The sequence below is a fragment of the Vicia villosa genome, linkage group LG7 (genome assembly GCF_029867415.1).
Source record: "Vicia villosa cultivar HV-30 ecotype Madison, WI linkage group LG7, Vvil1.0, whole genome shotgun sequence".
Lineage (NCBI taxonomy): Eukaryota > Viridiplantae > Streptophyta > Magnoliopsida > Fabales > Fabaceae > Vicia > Vicia villosa.
In genome coordinates, this window is record NC_081186.1 from 58,602,105 (window position 1) to 58,625,400 (window position 23,296).

The 23,296-nt window shown below is 33.9% G+C and overlaps 1 protein-coding gene and 2 long non-coding RNA genes across 3 annotated transcripts; all 3 read left to right on the forward strand.

Annotated features, from left to right (window-relative positions):
* The first annotated feature begins 8,540 nt into the window (after positions 1-8,540).
* On the forward strand, positions 8,541-9,158 carry LOC131620618 (uncharacterized). Its single transcript, XR_009289206.1, has 2 exons — positions 8,541-8,758; positions 8,857-9,158. It is a non-coding gene; the product is annotated as an uncharacterized LOC131620618 (long non-coding RNA).
* Positions 9,159-15,223: 6,065 nt separating this feature from the next.
* On the forward strand, positions 15,224-16,036 carry LOC131619139 (uncharacterized). Its single transcript, XM_058890277.1, has 2 exons — positions 15,224-15,520; positions 15,704-16,036. The coding sequence occupies exons 1-2, from the start codon at positions 15,224-15,226 to the stop codon at positions 16,034-16,036; spliced, it is 630 nt and encodes a 209-aa protein (XP_058746260.1).
* Positions 16,037-21,724: 5,688 nt separating this feature from the next.
* On the forward strand, positions 21,725-22,290 carry LOC131617262 (uncharacterized). The gene is made up of 2 exons (XR_009288512.1): positions 21,725-21,920; positions 22,029-22,290. It is a non-coding gene; the product is annotated as an uncharacterized LOC131617262 (long non-coding RNA).
* The last annotated feature ends 1,006 nt before the right edge of the window (positions 22,291-23,296 follow it).

The following is a 23,296-nucleotide window of genomic DNA, read 5'->3' on the forward strand; positions in this document are numbered from 1 at the left end:
TTCGATTAGAGTCAAAATCGTCGGGGATGATACCATCGACAATATAGTTTGCATAATCTGCGAACCAAGGTACACCAGTCACTGCTAGGATGTGTTCATCGGCGAATTCATCCTTGATCGGTCGCTTTTCTTCTGTTTCGTCTAGTGGTGTCATTTGAGATAAGTGGTCAGCTACGATGTTTTCACACCCCTTCTTGTCTCGAATTCCAACATCAAACTTCTGAAGGAGTAAGATCCACCTCAAAAGTCTTGGCTTAGAGTCCTGTTTAGCAAAGAGATACTTCAAAGCAGAATGGTCAGTATAAACGATGAATCTAGACCCTAACAGATATTGCCTGAATTTATCAAAGGCATAAACAACAGCTAGCAACTCTTTCTCGGTAGTCGCATAATTAATCTGTGCGGGGTTCAAAACATGACTAGCATAATATATAACATGAAGCATTTTCTCTCTCCGCTGTCCTAATACTGCCCCTACTGCAATATCACTCGCGTCACACATGATCTCAAAAGGTAGAGACCAATCAGGGGCTACAACAATGGGTGCCGAGACTAATTTCTTCTTAATTGTCTCAAAGGCCACCGCACATTCAGCATCAAAAGTGAAATTTTTATCCTTAACCAAAAGTGAGGTTAAAGGTTTTGCAATCTTTGAAAAATCTCTTATGAACCTACGGTAAAAGCCCGCATGTCCTAAGAAACTTCTGATACCTTTTTCGTTCATCGGAGGTGGCAACTTTGAGATGACTTCAACCTTTGCTTGGTCCACTTCGATTCCTTTGTAGGAAATCTTGTGTCCAAGAACTATTCCTTCACGGACCATAAAATGGCATTTTTCCCAATTCAAGATCAAATTGGTTTGTTGACATCTTTCTAAAACAAGAGCAAGGTTAGTTAAACAATTGTCAAATGACTTACCAAAGACTGAAAAATCATCCATGAAGACCTCCATGTGTTTTTCAAGCATATCATCAAAGATCGCTTGCATGCATCTTTGAAAAGTGGCCGGAGCGTTACATAACCCGAATGGCATCCTTCTGTAAGCAAAAACACCAAAGGGACATGTAAACGCAGTCTTTTCTTGGTCTTCTGGTGCAACTGCAATCTGGTTATATCCAGAGTATCCGTCTAGGAAGCAATAGTAATCATGTCCTGCTAACCTTTCCAACATCTGATCAATAAAAGGTAGCGGGAAGTGATCTTTTCTGGTTGCTAGGTTTAGTCTCCTGTAGTCAATGCATACTCTCCACCCTGTAACAGTCCTTGTAGGAATTAACTCATTCTTCTCATTTTTTATTACGATTGTCCCTCCCTTCTTGGGCACAACATGAACCGAGCTTACCCAAGCACTATCAGATATCGGGTAAATCATCCCAGCATCTAAAAGTTTCACAACTTCTTTTCTCATAACCTCTTTCATAGCTAGGTTCAGACGTCTCTGAGGTTGGACCACTGGTTTGTGATCATCTTCCATGAGGATTTTGTGCATGCACATTGTAGGACTGATCCCTTTTAAATCTTCAATAGACCACCCCATAGCACTTTTATGTTTCTTCAACACTTCAACTAGCTTAAGTTCCTGCAACCGCTCCAGGTGTGAGTTTATTATGGCCGGACACCTACTTTCCGCATCAAGGAAGACATATTTTAAATTCTCCGGGAGTTGTTTTAATTCGGCCCCTTTCTTAGGTTCCTCCTTCTTTCCTTCCACCAAAGGTTGTCTAAGATCCTCCCACCGGTTTTGTTTAGAACTTTTGAATATGGGACTAGCCTCCATCATAGCCACTACTTCCACCTCCTTTTCATCAATAGCTTCCTCTTTATCACAAACAGACGAGCTCAAAACTCTTTCCAGTGGTAATTGTTGTATTTTCAAAGAATTCTCATTAGTACAGATTTGATCAATAACCTCAATATGTTGACTGGTTGCTATATCATCCTTGTACTTCATGGTGTTGCGCACATCAATCTTTAGCTCTTCATCATACACTTTCAGAGTCATTGTGCCTTCTTCAATGTCTATCAAACATCGTCCCGTCTCTAGAAATGGCCTTCCTAAAATGATCGGGATCTCCTCATCTTCCGGCATCTCGAGAATCACAAAATCCACTGGAAACACGAATTTGTCGATTTTCACAAGCACATCTTCTACTATCCCATATGGTCTTTTAACTGAGTGGTCAGCAAACTGGAGTGTCATTCTTGTATCTTGTACGTTACCTATCCCCAATCTCTTGTAGATCGACAACGGCATAAGGCTCACACTTGCTCCCAAATCACTTAGAGCTTTCTTGAATGACCTATCCCCAATTGTACAAGGAATAGTCACGGAACCCCGATCTTTCTTCTTCACCGGAATCTTCATACCCTGCAAAATAGCACTACACGTTTCGGTTAGAATAATAGGGTCACGATCGATGGTTCTTTTCTTGGAGATGATGTCCTTCATAAATTTTGCATAAGTAGGCATTTGTTCTAATGCCTCCAAGAATGGGATATTAATCTCCAGCTTCTTGAACATCTCCAAGAATTTTTCAAAATTCTTCTCATGTTGTCCTTTTTTCTTGTTCCTTACTGGAAAAGGAAGTTTTACTGTCGGCTTCTGTTTTTGTTCAACCACCTTCTCTTTTGGAATTGGTTCCATCACCACCACTTCCTCAGCTTCTGACTCATTTTCTCTTATCTCTAAGTCCACCTCCAACAATGGTTCCTCTTCCTCTTCATTATTTTCAACTACACCTTTCCCTTTACCGCTCCTAGTAACAATAGCACTCACATTATTATGATCTTTAGGATTGGTAACTGTGGCACTTGGCAAAGCGCCCGGCTGTTGAATGTTTGCTAGCTGCTGTGCTATTTGACTCATCTGAATCTCCAGATTTTTAATGGAGGAACCCGTATTCCGGAAATTACTCCTTGTTTCTTCCTGAAACTGAGAGCTTTGAGCTGCCATTTTTTCGATGGCAATCTCCCAATCTGCTTTCCTGGGGGCTTGTTGCTGAGGTTGTTGATAATGTTGTTGAGGAGGTCTAAACTGTTGTTGCGACTGTTGACCTTGATATGGAAGAACCCCTTGTTTAGGAGCACTCCCTGATTGGTCCTTCCATGAAAAATTCGGATGATTTTTCCACCCCGGATTGTAGGTATTTGAGTAGGGGTTGTTTTGTTTCTAGAAGTTTATTTCCTCCACTTGCTGAGCTGTAGCAACACACTGAATAGTAAAATGAGGTCCTCCACATATTTCACACCCTACCGGTTGACTTGCTTGAGCCGGTTGAACTTGTGCTACTGTTTGTTTTTCAAGACCCATCTGTTTCAATCTCCGCTCAACTTCCGCAGCTACCTGATCTTCAATTTTCACAACTTGCGTTGACAATTTCATATCCACTAATCCTTCAGGTTGGCTAACACTACGGTCATATAACTCCAAGTGTTCATTTGCCGCAATAGCTTCTATGATTTTTTTAACACCGGTGGCTGTTGCAAAGTTGGATGAACCACCAGCTGCTGTGTCAATCAATTGCTTAGTCTTCATTTTAAGACCATTCAGAAAATTCTGCATCTGTTCAGTGACATCCATGTTGTGAGTTGGACATGCCACCAATAACCTCTTGAATCTCTTATACGCATCTCCGAGTGATTCTCCTTCCTTCTGTTTAAAGTTAACAATATCATATCTCTTACGAATATAAACAGCAGCCGGAAAATACTCATTTAGGAAGGTTGACTCCATTTGTTGCCATGTGGTAATACTCCCAGCAGGTAATGAGTAAAACCACTCTTCAGCGTCATCCGCTAATGTGAACGGAAACATAACCAACTTCTTTGCTTCTTCAGAGTGTCCTTCTATCTTCAGAGAAGTTGTCATGGTAAGAAACCTTTGTAAATGCTTGTTAGCATCTTCATTTATTCTTCCCGAAAAGGGTTTCTTCTCCAGCTGTCGAATCGTTGCTGGATGTAGCTGAAAGTGAGCCACGCCCACCGGTTGATTCACAATTGTCATTCGGCCAGCTGGTGCATTTGCTCCACCATAATCACCTAACAACCTTTCTACAGGGTCCGCCATCGTTTCTGCCTCCGAATCTGAATGCTCAGAATGAATGGAGAGGATTTCCTCGTTATCAGATTCAGAAGCTGACAGAATTTTTCTAACGCTTCCAGTCGTTCTTGCTTTGCTTTTCGAAGTCTCGCTCGCAATGATCGTTCTGGCTCTGCGTCAAAAATAAATTCTGCTGAGGCGTTACCTCGCATACAAAGATTAGACGATTGTTAGTAATAATCAAATGAAATAACAGAAAAATAATTTTAGTTGCAAAGCAACAAAAATTCAATTGAACTATTCTTCAACTTATAATTTGGCAGTCCCCGACAACGGCGCCAAAAACTTGACCGGTAAAATAGCAAGTGTACTATTTTTTTACCGATGTAGTTATAAGTGGATAAATTTTCCCAAGTATCGAACTCGCGGACTGCGTAGGAATTATATGTTTCAGAATAGTGCAGTTGAATAAAAAGTCATCGGGGAGTTTGGTTTTTATGTTTAATTTAAAATAACAACTTATGCAATAAAAGAGTTAAAATAGTTTGATTAATGAAAATATGCGGGAACAAGTCAGGACAGATGTATGAATCGCTCTGCAATGAAATAATTACCAATTAACTGATTAACTTTAGAAATTCTCACTATCGATTCCGAACATTGATTTTCCCTAATTCCTTAGTGAAAACTTCTTGAGATTAAAACCCTCTTTCAATTCCTTAACAAGATAATTTTATCTCAAGATTCTAAAAGACATAGCCCGGATAATTTGATCGCTACACATTAAACCCTTATTCCTAAGTGATTCTTAATTATAGTGTTATGATTAAAAAGGCGTTGAGGTAGTTTGTCCGACGAACCCTCAACCGTATATCAACACATATATTTTCCAATATAAAGAAGCAATAAGCACTTTTAATCATAAACTGAATTTCATAAAGATAATCCGAAAATTAACGGTAAATTATATTCATTACATCACATGATTCAGGGACATCAATCCTAACAAGTAAAGAGTTTAGCTACTCATGGCAATTATCAAGATAACAATGATTAAAGATGAAGACATTACAATTGGTTGAACCGGAATTGATCTTCAATCGCGGATGCTCTTGAAGATTTCTTCGCTCCAAGCCCTAGTGCTCTCAATCTCTATTTTCACGTTCTCCGACCGTCAAAAAGTGATTTTCTTCTTTCCAAACAGTGACTAAATACCTCACAGCAAATATTCTCATACGAAAAGTCCATCATACCCTTACTTAAGTGACAGATTTCATAAGTTAAAAATCAGAATTTTTCTGCGCACATGTCTTACACGGCCGTGTCATGGGACACGGGTGGCCGTGTCAGACCCCTGACTTCTTGGTTCCAAGATTTCTCAACTTTTTCTCTTCAGCATGTCTGACACAGCCGTGTCCTGGGACACGGGTGGCCGTGTCAGATCTCTAACTTGATGCTTCCAAGATTTTCCAATGTCTCCTTTCAGCCAGTGTGACACGGCCGTGTCACATGACACGGGTGGCCGTGTCAGACCTCTGGCTTGCCAAAAATCGCATTTCCTTGACTTGAATCATGCCATATTCCTGCAATACTTAAAAACTACCAGTACAAGATCAAAAGCAAGAGGAAAAACAACAAAAACTAGAAAAGATAACACAACCAACTCAAACATAAAACTAAGCAAAACTAACAATAACCAGACTAAAATAACTTAAATTACCACCGGATGAAGTGTTTTTCCATTGATTAGAACATAGAAACAAGGTGAAATTGGTGGCCGATCATGTATCCAAAGACATCATATCTTTGTCAATCGAACTTTATTCAATCTCGATGATTGACTAAAGAATTTATTATTTAGATTTTGAGTAAGCCGCTATGGTGAAATTGGTAGACACGTTGCTGTTAGGAAGCAATGCTAGAGAATCTCGGTTCGAGTCCGAGTAGCGGCATGGCATCCTACCCTATATTAAAAAAAATTTAAAAGAATAATATGTCCTATAATGAATTCAATTGTCTATTTCTATTCGAGTATTCATACCCTTTTTATTTTCATTATAGATATTTTTATTTTCATTATAGATATGATATTTTCAACTTTAGTGCATATATTCACTCAGATATCGTTTTCCGTGGTTTTCGTCAAAGAATTGCAAGATTTTTCAAACTTTAATAAACTTTAAATATCAAATCTCTCAATTAGTCATATGAGAATATGGTTATCTTATGTACTCTTGATAGGATTTATCAACTATCGTCAATACATGACACTTTTGTCATATTAGTACATTTAACATATGCAAAATATATTCTATATTCTTGATATTTTTGATAAACTATCATCATGAAACTTTTGTCCTTCATTTTGTCAAATACACAAATTTTATGTCATTCTTCATTTGCAAACCTTTTTAATTTTGAAGCTTTACTTTCACTTAAATATATTCAAAATATATTTAATGCATTTAATATTTATAGCAATCGAAACCATGATTATACAAGTTTTTCATGACTAACTTTTATTTCATGTAACTTATAATTTAACTAAATGCAAATCCAATACTTCATAATTATCAATATTAATAAACAAAATTGAATGTCGAGTTTCACATGAATGCATCATAAAATAAACATATCGATCATGCTTATCAAAATTCACATTTATATCATGTATATATGAATCTAACACATGTTAAGTCTTACATAGACAAGTATCAGCTTAAGCATATCATCATAATTTTATCTTTATTATTGTCTTTCATTTTCGATTACTCTCTCGATGTATGAGTCAAAGTATGAAACCACCAAAATAATTTAAAGGTCAACATACACACATATTATAATAAAAAAATGGCAACCACAATTAAGTTACATGCATCAAATAGTAGCACAAAATAAAAACTATATTCATGCGAATTATTTTTTTAACAAAGACATTAAAACAAGTACTATGAGATTGTATAGTGGTTATGACACTTCTATTAGGTTCATGTCTCACGTATGTATTTTCAAATTTTCTATTCCCCAAAATAATTTTAAACTATAAATAAATAAATTAAAAAAATTGTTTTTCCTATACGAATCGTACCCAAGCATTTGTTCAGATGTGAACATTTACATATTTCAGAAAACTCCATTTAAACATATTCATAATCTTAAACAATAAGTGCATATGATCATGACAATGCAACCAATTGAATAGAAATCAATCACTTAACAATAATTGATACTCACGAATAAGCAGACAATTTCATAACCATATCATAGAATCATACAATAAAAATGTGTACATTTCCCCGTGATCATAAATAAACAAGAATGATTGTTCATTTCTCCATCAAAGTTGCAATTGTTAATCAAATACAAATGAATCATAAATCGAACCTAAAGATTGTTAGATCTTGTGTTGGGGGTCTGCAGTAAAACATGGACAAGAAGAAGATGAAAGGGGTATGATGAAAGTTGCACAAAATAAATTCCAAAGCGTGTGTTTACGCTAAGCTTTAGGTACGATTTGCCCAGGCAATTGGATGCAAATGAGTTAAGCGACGAATCCCCTTCATGATACTTTGGAAACCTTAACATGAATCGCACATCCACATTAAGCTTATCGTTCAACGATATTTTACACAATATAATTCTCTCATTTATTCTCGTGCACTAGAAAAATAAAACAATAATTTTGATATAATTTTTGGCACTTGAAACTTGTTATTTTTGTATGTTTTTATGTCTACAAATTATCTCTATTTATAGAGAAACCCATGTCATTTGGTGAAGGGAAACAACCCTTTAAAAGATTTCCTTTATGAATGTTTATATTGCTTCAGTTGTAAAACATTACACATTTTCTCTAAAAAGATCTTTTTAACCATTGCAAATTTCCAAATATATTTTGAAAATTTCTCTCAGAAAACCTCCAATTCGAGTGTGACAGATTGGCATGCCATCTTCTCTTCTCATGGGCTCCTTGTCCTTTCTAAACGTGGGAATTATGGGATGACATCGCCCCTAAGTCCTTGAACCGCCCCTAATATGAGGAGAACTTCTCCTAACATATTTCTTCAAATGAGTCTAACCATTAATAATTCATATGATTGTAGATGTGTTATTGAGCCCGAATTTGGTCATGTTAGTAAATCATAATCATGCCTCAACAATATTAAATATTCCTTGAAATAAATATAGGAATTATATAATTTACATGGATGATAATATAGAAAAAAATTATATAAATGGATGATAATATAGAAAAAAATCACACAATTACAAAATTAATTAAATACGTATTACTTTCTATTGAAAGAATTTATCAACAACATACATTGTATTTTAATACGTTATACCTGTGGATAAACATTTTCTCACTCAAAATGGCATATGTTTCTCCTTTAATCTTATGAAAGGTTAAAACAAAAAAATTCCCCTTTATTATTGTGAAAGGTTAAAAATTTTCCATTTAATATTATGTTTCCTCTTATTATGTATACGAAGAGTTTTGTTTAAAAATGGTGTTTAGAATTTCATAAATGCTAAACGTTATTTTATTGTATGAATTTGTGGTCGAATCATATCATGAACTTTATAAACTATAAAGAGATGAAATCATATTATGCATCTTATTTGAAAAGATAAATAGTATGGCTAAACTTTTCAAGTGTGTTTATGTTATGAATCTCTTACTTTTCTTATGTTTTGTTATCGTAAAGGATGGTGGTGGTAAGTCATTTTTTCAAATTCCCTTCTTTACATCATACTTCATAATTTTTTTTAAATATGTTATAGTAACATTATCTTATTATGTTTTTTCATTATAGAGGATTATAAATGTAACAATGATGGCGATTGTCCACATTCACTGGACAAGTTTTATTTATACAAGTGCATTGCTCTGAAATGTAAGGAGGTGAGGCATTGGTTTTAGATAAATAACCATTAATGATGGTTTAGTTATTATCTTAGGACCCAATATTATTTTCTTTTCCCAATTTTAAGAATCTTGCATTAATGATTATGTAATCTAAGATGTTAAAGAGGTATACTTTATGATATAAGAAACAAAATTATTTTTTTAATTCATTATTAATAATGAATATATCTAATCCATATATTGACCAAATTCATTACTTATTTTATGAATATAAAAAGTGAAATTTCTCTTTAAGATCAGAGGTATTATGTTAGAATGCTAACATAGACCCTAGCAAAACTATAAGAAATGCAATAAAGTTTTAAAGTAGAAAACAAATTAAATAAGAAATAAAATAACATTTATTGATTTGTTGTTTCCTCTGAAGTAACATATTACACCTTAATATATAGAACTCTAAATATAACATAACCATCCATGTGGCACAATTTTAAGGATTAAGAAAGTTTTAGAATATAATACTAAACAATATATTAAATTACTAATAAAATACTCTCTATCATTATTCACCCCTTCAAAATCAATCTTGTCCTCAAGCTTGTAACAATAATGTCACAATTTTTTTTCTTCTTCCTGGATCTCACCTCTTAAACTAAGACAGTTTAATCTTTACATCTTGAGAAACTAAAAACATTTCTTTCCAAAGATACATGTCAATGTTTTTTCTATAAGTTGAGTTTGAAATTTGCATAACCTTCAACAGAAACCAACATGAATATAGACCTTCAAATTTTTCTTTGAAACCATTTTTCACAATATTGAACCAATCTTGAATAATAAAAGACACACATAATAGAACTCCATCTAAGGATTAGAGGAAAAGTTGAAAATTCCTCAATACTGTAACAGATTGGGTCCTTACTAGTTGACAAAACTAGCTCCATTTTTGTGTCTAAACTTACAATAAAGCTATTAACAATTAGTATAGTTGCTTGACATTTAAGGACATGCTATCAAAGAATATATGTGGCACAATTTTGAATATTCCAAAGAAAGTTGTTGTCTCCAAAATAAAATAAAACACATTGTATATTTGAAATACTTTGTAATGCTACTAGCCAAGATATCAACACACAACTTTTGAAATGAAGGAAGAAATGTGTTTTATAAATGAAAGTTAGAGGGCCAACCAAAGCCAATATTTGTTACACTTCATTCTTGTAGGAACTCATTAACGAATTTAGAACATTTTTGGAATTTTCTCTTGCATTGTTCTTGTTCTCAATCAACTTGCAAACTGATCCACGTGTCTCTTTATCTAGTCTCCATCTACCCCGGTTCTTCTATGTTGGAAAATATTTAAATCCAGGAATATAGACACTTCTAACTGCTTGTGAGAAAAGATATATTTGCTGCTCTTGTAATTTGAAAGTATGTTTTCCCTCTTCAAAATTGTTACCAAAAGCGTTCCTTGATATAATATCAGTTGAAAGATCATAAAGATCTCTGTGAACATCTATTTTAAATTCATCTCTTCCTCCGCTTTTTTTTTTCTCAAAATTCAAGCATCTTTGTCACACTTTCCATAATATCCGACACCCATCCCTTGTATTGTTGTTTTTGGATACCGAACACATGAAGGAGAGTCAAGTGTGATGAGTGGAAAAAAGTAAGTATATTCATGTTGTTTTTGAAAATAAAAATAATCAGAGAGACTATTGCAGCTGATACCGAGAATGGATTCGAAACACGAAAACTCAATGGATTAAACAATATTGTAATTGTACAGGAGGAAAGCTCTAAAAGTTTTAATGTTTGTGAGTTATCCAAAGAAATTTGATGGCAATTCGACGGTGGGGAGCGGTTGTATGTTTTGGTTGCAGACACCCTAAATAGTTATTCGACAGAATGGATCAAAAATAATATTGATGGCTTAGGGGGAGATATGAGTTTGTGATGGCTTAGGGGAAGATATGAGTTTGTGATTGAAGTTCGATGAACAAAAGTTTTCTACAAGCACTACCAAATGCCGTCGAATTTCTAATGGTCTCCGCAATTCATTACAGTACAAAAAAACACCTTACTGATGTGATCGTGAAATCACAAAGTCGATGTCATCGTGAAACTCGTTGTCGTTGAAGGGAGCCTTGACGTTGAGCAATAACGAAGAATTGAAATATGGTAATTGGCTTTTGTTAAGAGATCTTGGTGAAGAAAAATATGGTGAATGTGTTGTTTTATAGGTATGTGTAGTTACAAAGAGATTGACACAAGTAAAATTGAAGGTTGCAAGCGGTTATGTGGGTAGAAAATCATGAATCGAAGATGATTCATGAGAAGAAACACACAATTTCTCTTGAAGATGCATGAGCTTTGTTGATTGTTGTGATTTTGACTCTTTTGATTTATCCCAAATTGCAAGCTTGTTGTTCATACCTGAAGCATTTTCCTCTTCCTGGTCTTCCGCCTGTAAGAGTTAAAGCTTCTGTTGTGACTCTTCTTCTCCATATCATGTTTCATTATCATATTTTCTTGTTGTAGTCGTGCTTGGTACAACTCTGGTGATTCTTTCAAGTCTTTCTCTGTGGACTTCAACGATTCATCTTCGACAAAAAAATATTCGAGAAATGAACTTTTTTGATTGATTTCACTAATTTCAGATCTGGCTCCACATCTTCTTCCTCTTCGCCATCTTCTATGAAATGATTTTGTTTGCGATTTACTTCAATAGTAGGAGTTGGTTCGATAATTAGATTTGGCTCTTCCTCCTCTTCTATTTCCTCATATATTTTCATAAAAGGGTGTCTCCATTTGGGTTTAAAATGACAAAGAAATATTTATGTGAAACTATTCCAAGACATCAATGGATGAGGTTGAATCTTCCATAGCCACCATTTAAAAGCACAACCTCTCATTGCCATTGAAGCTGCCTTCATTTTCTCCTTATCCTCCACAATATTTTTTACTCTAAAATATTTTTCAATAGAAAGGATCCAAAAAGATGATTCTTCTACTCCATAAAAATAGAACAAGAACTCCATTTATCTAGAATGAGATCGAAATGAGAGTGTTATACCCCAATTTTTTACTCTAAGATATCACCTCATTTGCATTGAGTCTCCAATGGTATGATCATCATTATCATCATTCCTAATCATTCATGCATCATTTGCTAACCAAAAATATACAAAAAGATTGTGTTTGTTTGTTGCTTGTATCACTATATAGGTGATTGATCAAGGAGTTCAAGCAGATTAGGGTTTTGTGGCTCACAAGGTGGCTCAAGCTTTCTCATATGCTCAAGTGATTTCCCTCATCAATATCCAAGTCCATGTGTGGATTAAATCAAGATTAACAATTTTAAAATTCATCTGATATATAATTAGGGGTTTTGACCTTGTTCCATACTCGGGATGCTTATGAGGCCGCGGCCTGGATCGAATCCTGGATGGAAAGACATCTGTATAAGCCAGGAGATGACTACCTTTTAGGTAGTGTCTGAGTACCCTAGTCGGCTGGCAAGATGTAGCCGAGTACATGTGAGGGTCGCGTACTAAAGGCATATGAGGGGTCACGACATAGCTCGTGTATAACACCTGGATGTTATGTGTTACTCGACCATTATGAATACTTAAATATGCCATTCATGGCTTGATAATAAAGATGCATGAAACATTCGTAGCAATGGAAGTCCAAATGACACCTTTTTAATGAGGTTCTAAGGACCAAATCAAGGCTATGAAAGGGGCTCCCGCCAGAGGGATAAGTAAGACTCTCATTCTTGGAACAAAGTGTATGGTACAATGCTTCCAAATCCCCTAAGTCAGTCACAACATCATCGTGTTTCATATCTTCCCTTACCTCTAAGGGCAAGCTCCACCTATACTGAGTTTTTACACAAGAACAAACCTAATTCTCTGGAAAGTTGACTTTTGATCAAGGCAAAGTCTTATGGTTTTAAACATGATTCGAGGATATACAATGCCTCATCATAATCCATTTATATCTTTCATTTGGATAAAAAAGCTTGATCTAATTGATACTTGGAAGAATGCAATTCATCTATAAAAAGTTAACTATCTAAGATCATCTTCGACTTTTGGGAAATTTGATCAACCATGGACTTTTGAAGATTAAAATCATGAATATGAGATTATTAAAGTCATTTGATCAAGATTAATCAAGAAAATCAACAAGGGATTTAAAAGTCAAAATTAGGGTTTTGACTTTTTCAGGAAGAAATTACATGTTTAATGCTCAAATTTGAAAGCACATAGCTTCTTCAATAAGTAACCATTTTTTGTGCTCCAAAGGCTGAATTGAAGAGGAAGTTATGATCTACAACTTTATCCTTATTAAGGAACCTCCAAAAAGTGAAAGGATTTTAAGTTATGGAGCCATAAAATTGTCAACTTTTTCAAACACTTAGAAAAATAAGCAGATTTTAAGGATGTTAAGTTATGGATTTTAAGGATTTTAAGTCACATTTAATCCTAAAAAGTAAGCAACTTTGAAGCCACTTTCCATCAAGATCCCTTGAGAATTTGAGAAAACTCCAAATACCAAAGTTGTAGAGGATGTTTAGGGTTTTTCAAAGAGTACAAGAACTCCTCCATAGCATTTTTTAACAAGGTGAATCGAAGAGATGAAGTTAGGCATCCATGCTTGAATTATAGGTCCATTTTTATGAAGAACCAAGTTGCAAACTTATTTAAATCTGCAAGATCTTTGTGTTACACATCCAATTGCTTGCAAATCTCCCTCTAATCAGAATATTGCACAAACTTTTGAGCCATTGTCCAAGTGTTTTGGCCATTAACCAACGAATCATTCCATTTCAAGACTAAAGGCACCATTTCCATTTTAGAAAAGGAGATTTAATCACCAAAAATTTGTCTTGAGCCTCTCGAATGTTTGTTCTACACATAAAGGAATCTCAAACCCAACAAGCAACACCCTAGTGTGCAGAAGAGTCTCCCCAAGTTCTGTTTAAAGCACGACAAAGGTCATTGAAACCATAACTTTCACATTTCTTCATAAAGAAGCAAAGTAACACAATTTGATATTGGTACATCCATTTGGTCTGATTTTCCCCCACAAAACATAAATCCTCCCTATAAATAGAGGGCCTTGCCTCTTGAATCAAACATACAAAAAATAACAAAGTCACTCCCCCACTTGAAAGCTCCAAAATTCCAACTTGCATAAACTTGTGATTTATGATTTTCAAGTTATTTATGTGTCCAAACACTCGTATCCCATCTATAATAAGTCTAAAACCAACTTCCATTTTCAATTCAATCTCTTGTAACTTGATTCAGGTAAGAGGATTCATACTACTTCAAGGTTATTTAAGCATTCAGTTAGCATCATTAAGGTCCAAGAAAGCTTCCCATATCATCACAGCTCATTTGTAAGTGCTCTAATCCATATTTCAATCTCCATCTATAGAGCAGAGTTCTTTAAACATGAACTCTCACATTTGTGCACCATTTCTGGAGAAACTCGATTCTATTATGTTTGTTACAATGTGAGGATCAAAATCCCTCAAATTGTGTTAGCATGTATTATGCCTGTACCAGAAATTTTAAAGATTAAAAGTAACAAAAAACCATTCCCCCTATTAATGTCCAGGCTCATATAAGTCCACAATAAAACAGGGCGGGCACGAGGAAAACAAAGTAAAAAGCCTAAAACCTTAACTCGACTAGTAAAAAATTGCAGGTAAAACATGTATGTCTGGCGGCACCTCTAATTTTGAAAGTTTTATGGAAGAAAGAAGGGTTAATATATTTATTAGTAAACCATTTACCTTGATATTTTTTATGCCTTAATTCCTCCTCAAAATTAAGGGTGTTAATCAAGGTATTTTGAGTTAATATTTTTTGTTATTGAAGGTGCTTATCAAAACTCAATATCATTAATAATGCTCTGACTGTTATCCAAAGATACAATGGAATCTTACACCCTTTGGTATATGTTACCAAAGCCATTATTATCCCAATTCTCAAGTATGAGTTTGAGTTTTTTAAGCAAGATATACATAGAAAAATTGTGAGAAGTCTTATTCCAAACATCATTAACAACATTGATGCAATCATCATGGGAGCTCCATATATTCCTAAATTTAAAATATGAGGCCGGCATGGTATTAATAATTTTATTATGTGTGCAATATGGGATACTAGAAAAACCAATTAGTAAGTCTTTTGCGCGTGTTGTTTGGCATTCAAGATGTTCTTGAGCTCGTCAATGATGGTTACGCACCAGTTGTAAAAAATGCAATAGAAGAGCAAATAAATGCGCAACATGAAATGAGGAAGAAGGATAAAAATGAATTATTCTATATCCATCAGTGTGTGGATACGAAGGTATTTGAGAAGATTGTTGACTCGACGACGGCGAAAGTGGCGTGGGATACAATTGTGCGGTGCTACGGTGGCAAGGCATCAGTGAAGAAAGTAAGGTTACAGTCCATACACAAGCAATACGAGATTCTCATCATGAAGAAAAATGAAAAGGTGCCTCATTACATCTCCAGAATGATTATGGTCACGAATGAGATGAAGGCTCGTGGTGAAACGCTCTCTGAACAAGTAATCATTGAAAAGGTACTAAGATCACTCTCTCTTCAATTTGATTACATAGTTGTAGACATAGAACACTCAAATGACCCCAACACCATGAGAATTGAAGAGCTATAGAGTAGTTTAGAGGCACAAGAATTGCACCTGACTGAAAGAAACTCTAAAAGGGAAACATAACATGCTCTAAAAGCTTTGTTTGTCAAGAAGAAAAAGAAACAAGCATGGCTTGAGAACACGAAAAAGAATGGTGGTGGTGCTCAAAAGTCAGAATTCTCCAATAAATATGAGAAAAAACATAAGAATGTTGAGAAGGGAAAGGAGAAGTTTGATAAGAGAAAAGTTCAGTTCTACAATTATAAAAAGTTTGGCCATTTTGCTGCTGATTATAGGTCAAATAAAGAAAGAAAGGTTGAACAAGCCAAGATATCCCGAGGAGATTCTGAGGATGAACCTGTGCTATTGATGGCATTTGAGATTGAAGGTGGAAAAACGGTGGACTGGTGGTATATGGACACCAGCTGCTCAAATAACCTAACTTGAAATAAGCAATGTCTAATTGGTTTCGAATCTGGTAGAATGACCAAGATCAGATGTGCTGATGACGAGTATCTGAATGCTGAAGGAATGAGAAATGTCCAATTAAAGTTGAAGAATGGAAAAACTGTATTGATTAAGGATGTACGGTATGTTCCTGGCACGAAGAGCAATATGATGAGTGTAGGTCAATTGCTTGAAAAAGTTTTTTCAATAACCATGAATGGCAATATCTTGATGTTGTATGACTGTGACAAGAAGTTGACCATGCAGTCTACACTGGGAAGAAACAAAACATTCAAGGTGAATGTTGAAATAATAAACACTCAATGCCTTACTGCAAAAAGTATTAAAAGGGAAAGTGATATGGGGCACAAAAGATTAGGACATCGGAACTTCACAAGTTTAGAGCATCTCAGTTCAAAGAATTTGGTACATGGAATTCCAAATATTATTACACCAGAGAAATCATGTGACATATGCATGAAAGGAAACCAAGACTGTCATTCTCATCAGAATTTCCTCCAAGAGCTACTCATGTATAGGCTACCACTATACATGTGCTTATAGCTTTATTGTAGTGTCAACACTAGTGTTACGCTCTGAAGATGACTTTGAGTCTGAAGGTGAGTCTGACTTTGAAAGTGAGTCTAACTTTGAAGGTGACTTCGACCTTAAAGGTGAGTTTGCTTCTGAAGGTGAGCCTAATTCTGAAGGTGATCTTGCCTCTGCAGGTAATCCAACCTTTGAAGGGGGTCTTACCTCTAAACATAATCCAACCTTTAAAGATGGTCCTGCCTTTGAAGGTGATCATGCATATAAAGGCTTATGTAGTTGGCCATGCCTTTGAAGGTGAACTTGTGCAGTTTTAGAGGCCACAAAGAATTAGACAGATACCAATGAGACTTGTAAATTTTGAGCTGGTGCATGATACGAAGATTGACTCTGAAGTAGAAGTCATACATTGTGCCATGATGGTAGATGTTGAATTCGCCAGCATTGATGAGGCTCTCTAGAAGAAGGTGTGGGTGAAGGCTATGAAGGAAGAACTTGAGGCAATTGAAAGAAACAAGATATAGGAGTTCACTATTTTGCTAAAGAACAATAAAGCCATTAGTGTGAGATGTATTTTCAAGATAAAGATGAATCCAGATGGTTCAATTGTCAAGCATAAACCAAGGTTAGTAGTCATAGGATTTCTGCAAAAAATTGGTTTAAAATACTTTGAAGTGTTTGCACCTGTAGCTAGAAATAAAATAATAAAATTGGTGATTTTTATAGCTGCAAATAAGAATTGGCATATGTTACATTTAGATGTAAAATCTGTATTTCTGAATGGTCCATTGCATATGTTGAAGAGATTTGAGCTGATGAATTGTAAGAAATTAAGTGTTATGCAAGTACATATGATAATTGATGTTAATGGTTTTAATGATGACAACACCTTAAGTCAAAAAAGTTCAATGAAGTCCTTGGTGACAAATGTCAAAGGGGGAGTTGCTAAGTCGCCTGGTACTATGCCTCGTGCGTGTTTGGGTGATCAGTTTGATGTATAAGATATTAGAGTAATTCAAGAAGTACTAAGGCAATCACACACATACACACACAGAGATAGAGAGAGAAGGATATATATATATGTATATATATATATATATATATATATATATATATATATATAGAGAGAGAGAGAGAGAGAGAGAAACCTCTTAAACCTTAAAGTTTCTTCCTTTTTGAGTGCCTTAATCAACTAAATGGTGATATAATCGATTAATTCATTTAATTTGGACCTTGGATCATTTTCTTTTTGAACATGATTTTTCTTTATATAAAGGAGTATTCTTCTTACTTCATTTCACATTAGACTTTTGAAGTTGAAACTCTTATGTCTCATTTTCTAATCTATTTTCTTATTCTTCACTAAAGTTTCTTTAGTGCCAAAAAGGAGAAAAATATTTGTGAGTTTGGTTGTACCAGTATCGTGTTTCTTTGAGAAATATCTTTGTTTGGGCCTTTTGATTAGAATGTGAAAATATGTGTTTGGTTCTTTAGATTAGCCAATTAAAACCTTTGTTTGATTAGTGAGCTTAGCATATTAAAAGTTTTGTTTGGCTTGGGGATCATCTCATATGTTATAAGAAGTTTTGTGAACATATCCTTAAAAGATCCAGAGTTATTATTAGTCGAACTCTCAAGATGAAACTTTTGGGGACATGAGTAATCCAAGTGGTAGGCTGAACATATATGAATCTCTAGTGTCATATCTCTAACTCTATCTCTTTATTTTTTGTCCTTTATTCTTCTTTCCTCTCTAATTTCTTCTTCTCCTCTTCTTCGCTGCTTTATTTATATTGGAATGATATAAAATATTTTTTAAATAAGAGAATTTTAAATATTTTTTATTTCTAAATATCACCTTCTACAACACCGATATTGTGTTTGAAATCATTAGGTCCACATGTATAATATGATTTGTGGGTCCATTTGATGCACAAAGATATTTTTTTAATTTATACATAGGTAACCATCTATCATGATCTAGAATCTTTAGATAGATCTATACATGATATTCACATATATTGTTGAAACTTAATGTTATCATATTATTTATTAGATTGATAAACCGTCAAATAAACAGTACGATTGATATCATATGTTATTTCACAAATGGATAACCTTGTCGAGAAATAAGTAATAATATAAAATGATGATAAAATGTGTATAATTGATTATTTTGATATGAATGTAATCGTAGTAATTTTGACTTAACCTAAAAAATCTATATTTCTACCTTACTCTTATTTTACTTTATTTTGTTTTATGTTAAAAAAAATTTCAAACAAAATTAATAAGGGTTTAATATACTTCACCCCCTGCCAATATAGCGAGTTCTGGTTTGGCCCCCTTGAATATTTTTTTTTACGAAACGCCCCTTATAAAACTCAAAACCTGGATTTACCACACCCTTTTATCTTATTTGCTGACTAGGCTTTGACTTAATTGATGATGTGGCACAAACTACTTCATGACATGGAATTTATTTAATTTTTTTCTTTTTTGTACATTTTAATAAATTATTTTTAACAAAATATTAAATTTGAGCCTCAATAGTTGCTAGCTGCCCATTTCCCTCAAGTTATTTTTAATTCATATATTCACATATTTAGTTGGTATGTAAAGACTAATTCTGGTTTTGTAGCAAACGATGTGGAACTAAGCTACATACCAACCACAATTCATTTCAAAGGGAATCTTGCATTAACTGTTTTTTAAACATCAGCTTCATGAATAAGTTAAAAAAAACTTTCATATCGTCTATCTCCCACTCCTCACTTCCCTTTCCATCTCCTCTCAATTTCCACTGGTAATTCACAATTCTCTACTCTCCAATTTCCACTGGTAATTCATCAATTTATCTTAATTTTAATTCTGTGTTTGGATTATTGTAGAGCTTGATTCCTTGTGTAGCTGTTGAAGAGAGGAATTTATTAGCCGATGCGGCGAAGATTGTTGAGAAGAATAGCAAGGTTTACAAAAGGAAAGAGGATTTGATTAAGATAGTTGCGGAAGCACTTTCGTCTCTCGGATACGATTCTTCAATTTGCAAATCAAAATGGGAGAAAACCTCTTCTTGTCCTGCTGGTAAGAAATTGACTCATTCTGACTCAATGACTCGCTCAATGACTCGTTTTACAGTTTACTCATTTGGTTTGTTATCCAAATAAGAGTTTATATTTCTTCTTTGCTTTGAAACCTCTACCTTCTCTTATTTATTCATGCAGTTGCATTACTTTTCCATATCTTCCATTTTGCTAATAATCCTGCCAGTTTATATCACTCATTCATGGCTTCATCTAAGAATAATGGGATTCGCAAGATGCTCTATGGTTCCAAACGGTCCAACTTTCAGAATTGCCAGAGTTTTCACCTCACACTCCTCCCCCTAAAAGAACCAGCACTAAATGTAACAGATGAGGAACTTTCCAAATATTTCTCCTCGCCAATTTCCAATCACTTAGAACGAGTTAAATCAACAACAATGATAGGAGAATTTTCAACTGATAGGGCACAGCTAAAAACTCTGCGATCCTCTTTGTTCAAGCTCGCAAAAATAATTATACCTCTGATTGATTTTATGGTGCATAGGTTAGGCTATAGCAAGCAATGGCAGTGCAGACTTTGAAACTGAGAAAGCCATCCTCACTATATGCAAATGTGCAGTATTTGGAGATGGATATACCTCTGCCTGATTTGGGATGAATGAGAAGGAAGCACAATGGTAAGGGATGTGGTGAAGTACACAGAAACAGGTGCTCCAGTTAAAAGACAAAGGAGAGAGATAAAATGATTCTAAGTACAACTTGGGTCCCACATTGAAAATAATTCTCTAAACAAAAGAGTATATAAACCTACTTTGTACATTAATGATAAAAACTTCAATTGATGGGCCTTCCAAAGACATATTGTACATTAATCTCAAAAGAAATATTTTAATAAGTAATTGATTAATATAATTTCTTAAAAAATTATTTGTAAAAATAAATAAAGAAAACGTAATTTTTAAAAGTTAATAAATGTAATTTAAAATAAAATAATAAAATTAAAAATAAATAAAGAAAACGTAATTTTAAAAAAGTTAATAAATGTAATTTAAAATAAAATAATAAAATTATCTACGTGGATTTTAAAGAAAACGATTTTAAAAATTAAATCTTCCACATCATCAATTAAGTCAAAGCCCAGTCAGCAAATGTGGTAAAAGGGTTTGGTAAATTCAGATTTTGGGTTTTATGAGGGGCGTTTCGTAAAAAAAAAAAGACATTCAAGGAGTCAAACCAGAACTCGCTATATTGGCAGGAGGTCAAGCATATTAAACCCAATTAATAATTATCTGGACAATCCTTAAATTGGGCATTATAAACAAAAACATTCTTTGATCTCTTTGAAGTCTTCTTTTTGGATTTGGAATTAAGCAAACTCAGTAAAAACTTGAATATTGTTTCTCCAACACTCTTTGAATATGCACAAATAATGAGAAATATTTGCATTTAAGATCTGGTCGATTTTGAGTAAGACTTTCTTTCTAAAATGCATTTATATATCATTCCTCATGTTCTCTTATGTCAAATTTGTTGGCAAGATATTTGGTAGCATATGTTATTTCTTCGACATCAGTGTATATTATGTGAGGGTTTTGATTGGCAATATTAATTTTATGTTCTAAGTGGAAAATTTGTGTGGAGTCAAAAAATCTGGTGCCATCTTCTCTCTATTATTCTAAGCTAGATCTAAAGACCTCATGAATAGTAATTTTATAAAATTATTTATCATAATTTTATCAAAATAACTCAAATGTTTCCTTATAAAAAGAATTTTGAGTTATTTTCTTGGGATATATTTAGAAATAATTTTCTACTTAGTACTGTTTCGAGCTTGTGTTTCTTTATTACTATTTGGTTGATGACAGTTGTCCAATGAATGACCAAATACTTGAAAAACTTTGCAAATTAAATGGAGTTTTTCTCACATTCTACATAACATTAAAGACATAACAAATGCATTTTCCATGATAAAAAAAAAAAAAAAAATCCCTCTAATGTCATGAAAGGTTAAAAAAGGAATAATTAGAAGTAATGAAAGGTTAAAAAAAGAAAATTCTCTCTTAATTGTTATAGCTTTCTTACTAGGTGTGCTAAAGGAAACCTTATAGTTGTTTAAAATAATTTAATTATTTTTAAGATAGTACGATATTTATAAACTATAAATAGATTGAATCATTTTCTATTTTTTAAGCAAAGATAAAAAAAAATATATATGATGGAATTTCTCATTTTTGTTTATGCTATCATTCTATGTTTTATCTTATTTATTGTTGCAACCAAAGCTGGTGGTGGTAAGCCACTTTTTCATATTTTTTGGAATTTCTTATTTTTATTTCGCAGTTGGTACACATATTCCTTTATCATGTTTTAGTAACATTATTTTTTATTTTTTATGACAGAAATTATTCAATGTGAAACTGACTCCGATTGTCTCGAAGCTTGGATTAAGTATTATGTTCATAAGTGCATTGATTACAAATGTAAATGGGTTATAAAGAGTCCTTGATTTTACGAGACTATGAAGAATACAAATTTTTGCAAGAGAATGTGTTATTGTACTAGAAAAATAAATGTATAATTTACCTTATGATGGAATATTCTATGAGTTGTAATTGTTATTATATTGGCACCCAATAATTTAATTATCTTTTCTTTTCTTAATTTCATAAACACTAAAGACTAAAAAGTGTATATATCAACAGGAAAAAAAATTCAATGTTGATTGTGATATAAATATTAATTCAATTTATCAAGTTGTAATAGTTGTCAGATGATAGGAAGATATTTCTACCAAGATCTATAGAACTAGGGTTTCTAAAATAAAAGGGGAAGAACAATAAAATTGACTAAATAAAATAAAGGAAACTAAAAGACTTTTTCATTTCATTTCATACTCTTCAAAGTCTCAAGGGACTACATATATAGTACTCATAGTGATAATAGTGTGTAGTAAAATAAAAGTCCAATAACTCCCGGTGAAACATCTTGGTAAAAACCTTAGAATCCAAATAATAGGACACATCCACCCAAAGAGGAATTATTCCCGGTGAAACCTCTTACCCATTTGCTTAGAGCCAAAATAAGTTCAAAACTACATAGCTTTCTCTTGTGCTATAACAAGGACCCTCGATTAGCCTCCTCTTGGGCTTTGTACAAGGACCCACAGGCTTCTTAAAAGCATTTCCAGCTTCCTCTTGAGCTTGTATACAAGGACCCATCAGGTTTCTTATAAACATAGGAACAGGTCTTTAGTCACCTTTTAGCTTACCCTGGTGAGTTTCTTCCAATTTAAACCAGACTTTAAACAAGTTAAGTTTGTCTCAATTTTGCATTGAGTACACCTTTTGGAATGAGAGACATGGATAGTCTCTGTCACCCTTATCTTCATCAATCTTCCTTAGCAGAGTCTAGGATCCATGTTTGATCATCCTCAGCATTGAGTCAGCCTTCATCTTGGGCTTTAAAACAAGAAGTCTCCACTAGGTAATCTTTCTGCCATTCATTTTAATAAAAAACCCCTGGAAAGGGTTAGCCTCCAACATCTGTCTAAAATAAAATCCCCTGGGAAGGGTTAGCCTCTAACATCTGTCTAAAATAAAATCCCTGGAAAGGGTTAGCTTCCACACATTCCTTCATTTTAATAAAACCCCTGGAAAGGGTTAGCCTC